Below are 6,884 nucleotides of genomic sequence, written 5' to 3' on the forward strand. Positions count from 1 at the left end.
TGGATCCATATCCGACCCATATCCAGTGGATCCAAATTTTGCTGATCCATATCCAGATCCATTTTCAAATAAGTGGATCCATATCCAACCCATATCCACGGGGTCCGAAAAATTAAGTTCCATATCCTACCCATCAGGGTCCGGATCCGCGGATCTGGATAGTGTCCAGGATCCGTTGCCATCTCTAACTTACAACTTGTGTACTGTGTTTGTGTAATGTTAGTAGGGATGACAATGGACCGGATCGGAGTAGGGTCTGGTAGGATCCAGATCCATATCCGCCACACCAACGTTGGATCCATATCCGACCCATATCCGACGGATCCAAATTTTCCAGATCCATATGCAGATCCATTTTCAAATAAGTTGATCCATATCCACGGAGTCCAAAAAATAAGGATCCATATCCTACCCATCAGGGTCCGAATCCGCGAATCTGGATAGGGTCCAGGATCCGTTGCCATCTCTACTCATACGTAACCCAAAAAATTTAAAATTGAGAACGAAACCCTAGAAAACTCATTTCCCCCTTTCAATTTACTCACAATTCAAGCTTCATTGAAGACGATAATGGCAAAGGATCCAACGAACGTGAAAACGGAGCCGAAATCGAACATTATAGGGCCGGATTTATTCGGTTTCTACAAGCATGAAATCGTCGATTTGTTAAACCTAGATGATAATCTCCAGTTTTCAAATTCAAATTCAAATTCCAGAAAATTGGTCGCTGCAAATAGTTCTTCTCCCGTCACTTCGTTTAGTAAAAGCTTGGATGATTCAATTCCTGCTTGCAAAAAAGACTTGTTGAAGGCGTCTTTGAGGCAAAGTGCTAGGGCTTTAACTCGTGAGGTTGATGAGGTACGGGTATTTCTTTTGGTTCCGTCGTTGTTCGTATGTAAGACGGTTTTACACTAATATTATGTAAAACAGATACTAACTACATAGAACATGGTACATTTATATTAAAAAGTGCACACTCCGTCCCAATCATTTGTTTATCTTTTTATATTTGTTGCGAGAGTAGATTAATCAAAGGTAAACAAATGATTGTGACGAAGTGGGTAGTTGCCAAAAGGATTTGTTTTACGATATACTTAGTGTAAAACCGTCTTAAACAGGTATTTCTGTTTTATTTTGTAATGGTATTATGATTTATGATCATTCATTTGTCTATTTCAACAATTTACAAGTGGAACTATGTATTGGTAGAGAATAATCGTGATTACTATAGGATAATCATCTCTTAGTTGCCAAAAATGTTAGCAAGGAAGCATTTTTTGTGAGAAATATTATAATTCCTGTAAGCAGATGGAATTTATGTTCTGTGCAAAGGCGATATGTTGATATGCGAAAATTGGCTGTTCTTATGTTGAACTTCACAATGTTGGTTTAAGTGTGACTGTATTCTATGCTTTATCCATGATTTCTTGACAAAGTAATTATATCATGGTTTCTGAATTATTTATGGCTCAGATGTAGCTGTTTCTCGTTACTATGGATGTTGGTATCACAGTCGAGAGCATTGGATGGACGCCTTTGTCCTATGGTGTAAAACCTATTCTGATTAGTGCTAGATCAGGCTTAATCAGACCGGGATTGGTTTGGTCATAATAGTATCATTATTCTAACAATCCTTATGTTTTGCTACTAAATCAAGGAACCAGAAAGGCGTTGGGTTTAAATGCAAATCATTTGAATTTGATGCATGTGAGACTATTTTTAGGATAAATATAAGACTGACAAGTGAATAACCTCTTTTGGGTTTTGTCATTATCTCGATTTTGTTCACTTTGACCTCTTACGGATTTGTGGTTTTATGTATTTTAGTTTAGTAGTAAGCGTGAGAAGGCGGAGTTTCCTTTTCCTTTTGTTCATTCATCTATAGAAGTTTTCAATATCTTTTGAAACTTAAATTTGGCTAGTGGGTCCTTGTGTGGGGAGGATGGAATTGTAGAAGTGGTGGGATGATTAACTCTGTGAGGGTGTCTTAAACACTTTTAGTGTGCTAAACATGCGGTATGTTAAGATATACCAGGGTTAGTTCTAGGCAAATATACATTTCAAAAGATCACGAATGATGTACCATTTACCAAGTAAATTTGTAGATTCTGATCCCAACCTCAGGAGTTAAGACCCTCAATTGTCCATGATAAAATCATTGTCCTAAGCCTAATAACCTAGCATGATCTGATGTTTGTTACGTTGTTTTAGTACTGTCTTCAGAATTCTTGATCATACTTTCGAAATTTTTCAGTGTCTGAGGTGCGAGTTCTTTGAATAGACTTATAGACGGAGTGGATTGTCTGGTTATGATTTTCTTTTGATTGTGATACTTCTTTCTTATCTGTATAATTCATGTGCGCATTTGTACTCGTACAATCTTATACTTGGGGTTGTTTATTTCTCTGAAAATATTTTAGAGGCCATGCTGTGTCTAATTAGAAATTTTAGTTTCGTATGATGCATCATAACAGAAACTTGAAATGCAGATGATTGATCCTGTCATGCGCATCCGTCATATAATTGCCTGCTTGAAATCTAAAACTAATAGGAATTTGGACGGGGAAGCTCTATTGACAGGAGACTTGACATCGCCTCGTAAAAAGCAGAGGACGCGGGCTTCAAATGGAAAGGAAGATTTGTTAACTGAACAAAGTAGAGATGCGGAGCCAGAAATAGCAGAGGTAAGAAAAATGCCATAGCAGTAACCTTAAAACTTATACCTTCAGTCGCAATGCCGTGTTGTGGCCTGTATTTATTGCCACACCAAGTCACCAACTACCATAAAGATTTGACTGATTGAGACCTGAGAATAGTAAGTCTTGCCTATTTAGTTTCTTTTGTTTGTTTTTCTTTAAATTTGATCAATATGTCTATAGTCTATTAAAATTTCTGGTGGTTTTTCATATTCACGCCTCTCCTGCCTCTTGTTGCAAAGTAAGCTTGGCAAACATTTGATGGTTTCTAGAAGAAGTTGTATGAAATCAAATTTGGAAGATCATTTGTTTAGATATGGGTTTTGGTGAGAAAGGGAGGGAGAGAGACTATTTTCATTAGCTACAAGGTTGCTGAAGGAAAGGAAGAGAACTGGTGGTATCCCTTTTTCTGAACCAAGATCCTTTCCGATTTGGAGACCCCATGTTTTTTTCCACTGCCTCTCCTCCCCTTAATGAAAACTTAATGCTATCCTAGTGAACTTTCTAAAGAAAAACTAGACCAAACAGGCTGTAAACTAGACCCCACGATCTTGTCCTTTTCTCTCTCTCTCTCTCTCTCTCTCTCTCTCTCTCTTTTTTTTTTCTCTTCCCAGTAAACAATGTCAATTGTCAAATTTCTTTTTTGTCCCAGATTGTTAATCTTGTCCATTTTAATCTCTATATGAAAGTTCAATCACTTTACTTTGCATAAATACTTATGTTTCATGCGTTCATTTCATTGATCATTTAATGATTGTCACTGTCTTTTGTTGTAGGACATTTGCCTGCTTGTTGACGTTGCATTCTTCATGTTTGGTTAGTAGAATATTAAATTTTTCAATGCTTTTTTGTAGGACGATGAGGATCTAAAGCTTTTGTTGGGGAGCAAAAATAGCGTGGTTGAGGAGATAATGATCAAACAATCTAATGAGCACTATGAAACGGTCCGTTTATTAGCATTCGATTGCATTGTGATTTTAAGCACGAGTGTTTGAGTATAGGTTGTCAATGTTTCTTCTGGATTGGGGGTTGTCTACGAAACAAAGTTGTGTAACTGTGTTATGGTCGTTGCAATATGTTATTTTGAAGCTAACGGTTGCCTTTGCCTCATACAGTTAAATTACATGGAGCTCCAGCTTGAAGAAATACTAGGTGCTGTTGCTTCGAAATGCAGGTAAGAAACTAAGTCTGAAACTAATGCAGGTTTCGATGGAAGACATAATTTAGCTGGAGATGTCATTTAACTAGTGATGTCCTCTTCATGATTTGTCATCATGATGGGAACTTTGGTGAATATGAATCTTGTATTGCCTTTCAACTTACCTGAGCGTGGCCAACTGACAAGGAAAACCCCAACCCTCTGTAATTTTTTCCTTAGACTATCATTTCTGGGGAGACATGCATATGGATTGAGCCACACCATGCTTATTGGTGTATATCCTGAATGCATGGGCACTGTACAGTGTATATGCAAGTGCAAAACTTATGAAAGATGCTATTTTAGTTAGTAATACCACTCTGCCTAAAGAAGATTGAAATTAAAAAGGTGCATACACACAAGCCTTTGGGTCTGATATTGTGTACTTAAATCTCAAATTTTGTGTATGGGTTATCGAAAGCCGTACAGGTCTGATATTTATTACTCCTTCGGTCCTTGATATCATAGGTCCGTCCCATAATAGTTGGCTCCGTTCTTTATCTAGTAGATTAAAAATTGAACTTATACTATACCTAATTAAGTAACAATGGTACTGTGGTATATCTACATGTAAATTCTTTTAAGTAAGGGCTAATAATGATAATTTTATCTCTAAATCTTACGACTCCTCTGCAAGTATCGGATACGACACGGTGTCGGAGTATCTGATACGACTATTTTGTTCGAAGTTTTCAATTTTTGGTCTAAAATGAAGTGTCGAAGTGTCGTGTAGTATCTGACATGATACGTATCGGATACTTGATACGGCTGCTAAGTGAAGTGTTGGAGTAACTTAAATCTTACATATGAGTATATGACCTCTAGTGTAATGGTATTCTAGTAACATAGGCTTTACTTATGAATAACACCCATTGGTTTCAAACCCAGCTTAAGCCTTTCTCATTGAAGTTCAGACGGGATCTGTACATTCTACTTGAATTTTCGCTTTTGTTGGATAGTCATAATTTCTGCCGACGTTTTAGTTCACTGTTGTTAATGGAAATTGTTCTCGTTCTTGTCCTTGTTGATGTTGGAAATTGCAAATTAAATTAGTTTTGTGTTTTCAAATTTGGAAAGGCAGATGACTCACCAAGAGAAGCAGCAACTTCAGAAGTTAATTCAGCAACTCCCATCGAGTAGTTTGAATCGAATTGTGGAGATCATCCACCACGGAAAATCATGTGATACTTTATCATTGGATGAGCTGGTTGTTGATCTAGAAGTACAGGTATGCTTGCTGCTATAGTTTACGTAGATAAATCCTTGGATTTCATTGATTAATGCTACAATGGGTTCAATTGCAGAATAATGCGACTCTTTGGAGACTTTATTTTTACACTAGAGCTGTTGAGAATGCCAGGAAGCTGGCTGCTAGTGCTAACTCTGTTTCCGAAAAGTGAGTGCAAAATAAGTGTGACGGTATTTATCAAGATCAACTTCGACTCTCAGCTCCTCTTTTTTAGTCATTTGTTTTGTTCCTGATGTATCGTGGAGTAGTGGTTGTAACTTGTAAGTGTCGTTGGTTTCAAACTTTAAAGGATCTTGTAAGATATTTGACATAAGATCTGTAAATGGAAAGAAAAGGCGTATGTACATAATTCTCGGGTGGTTCAGGCTTGGTTTTTCGTGTGTGAAGGCCTGAACTTTCTGACTTTGTGATGGGCAAACGAAAGTTGCCTTGGACCATAGCATTTATATATTGTTCCAATGCAGCATTACAGAACCTGGTGCTAGTAAAAATTTGAAGAGAGTCATGACCAGACGGAGGGTGTTTGGTGTGCGTGACCAAGAAAGATTTTTCACCAGAAAGGGTATCGAAGTCACCCAAGAACTTTAGAAGGTTCCCGGAAAAAAGATAACGAGAATTATGTGTTAAACCGATGAGGTGTTTTCATACTCGAGACTTGAGCCAAGGAGGTGTACGACTGCCCATATCTATTCTTTGACACTTATGGAGCATAAGTGAGTCCGCGCTTAGCCTCAGTTATTTCTAGGAGCCCATTTTTCGTGCCCCATCTGTTTATCTCAACGCCCGATAGATTAAAGATGTAAAGTTAGATTAGTACACGTTGAATAAAATGTTTAAGCGATGCTCTTGCCAAGTGAGGTTAACGTGTAGTTCGGTTAGACTAAGAAATGTGATCAAACTTTATAGCAACTTTCTATCAAAAATGTTTTACATTTTATCGTAAAATATTTATATTTTAACCGTTTAATTTCAAATGAATACCCCCCTATTAAAATCGAAAACTCGTGTTTGAAATTATATATCACAAATTCTCACTTTATAATAAGACAAACAACAAGTGGGATGTCACCACTTTGTCTTATTATGTAAGTGGTGACATATTTGACCCATCTACACTTTAGACGGATATACCGGTCTAAACTCTAAAGTGAGACTAATTGATTATATATATATTCTTACATAGAGTTTAAGGTCTTGTACGAAGGGTGGGGTAAAATTTTCCAATAAACGAATATTCACAACGAGAATGAATCCTCTCCATTTCTTTCCCTTCATTTCTCCTCTTAAACTCATTTAATAATATTTTTCTCACCAAACCTCGTTATCCCTTTATTTTTACCCTTAAATTTTGGACCGTTTGATGATGTCAGAATACGATCTGAACCATCGAAATAAAATGATCGAAATGGAAGAGAAACTCTCCTCATTCACAACCATCTCAAATTAGTTTCACAAATTCTCATTATAGACGGACACTATCCGTCTATACGTATAGACGGATACCATTTTCCCTCATAAAATACTCATTTGTCATAAAGTGGAAAGCACATGGGAGTGCCCCACCTTGTCCCCCTACCCATTTTATTAGAGGTCTTTACCCGTCTATACCAAGACCTATTGAATTAGTTTTTGGTGTTAATTGCAGGTGGTCCCCAAAGATTTTTACCAGAACGAAATATTTACACACGCCCAATACCCGAATGTAATCGGGTTACAGCCTATATGGTTAGGGACTACGAAG

The 6,884-nt window shown here is 37.2% G+C and overlaps 1 protein-coding gene across 1 annotated transcript; it reads left to right on the top strand.

The window, feature by feature from the left end:
- The first annotated feature begins 442 nt into the window (after positions 1 to 442).
- LOC141643878 (uncharacterized) lies at positions 443 to 5,492 on the top strand. The gene is made up of 6 exons (XM_074453216.1): positions 443 to 858; positions 2,490 to 2,684; positions 3,551 to 3,640; positions 3,812 to 3,870; positions 4,972 to 5,122; positions 5,199 to 5,492. The coding sequence occupies exons 1-6, from the start codon at positions 571 to 573 to the stop codon at positions 5,292 to 5,294; spliced, it is 879 nt and encodes a 292-aa protein (XP_074309317.1). The 5' UTR covers positions 443 to 570; the 3' UTR covers positions 5,295 to 5,492.
- The last annotated feature ends 1,392 nt before the right edge of the window (positions 5,493 to 6,884 follow it).

Source organism: Silene latifolia, chromosome 2, assembly GCF_048544455.1.
Source record: "Silene latifolia isolate original U9 population chromosome 2, ASM4854445v1, whole genome shotgun sequence".
Taxonomy (NCBI): Eukaryota; Viridiplantae; Streptophyta; class Magnoliopsida; order Caryophyllales; family Caryophyllaceae; genus Silene; species Silene latifolia.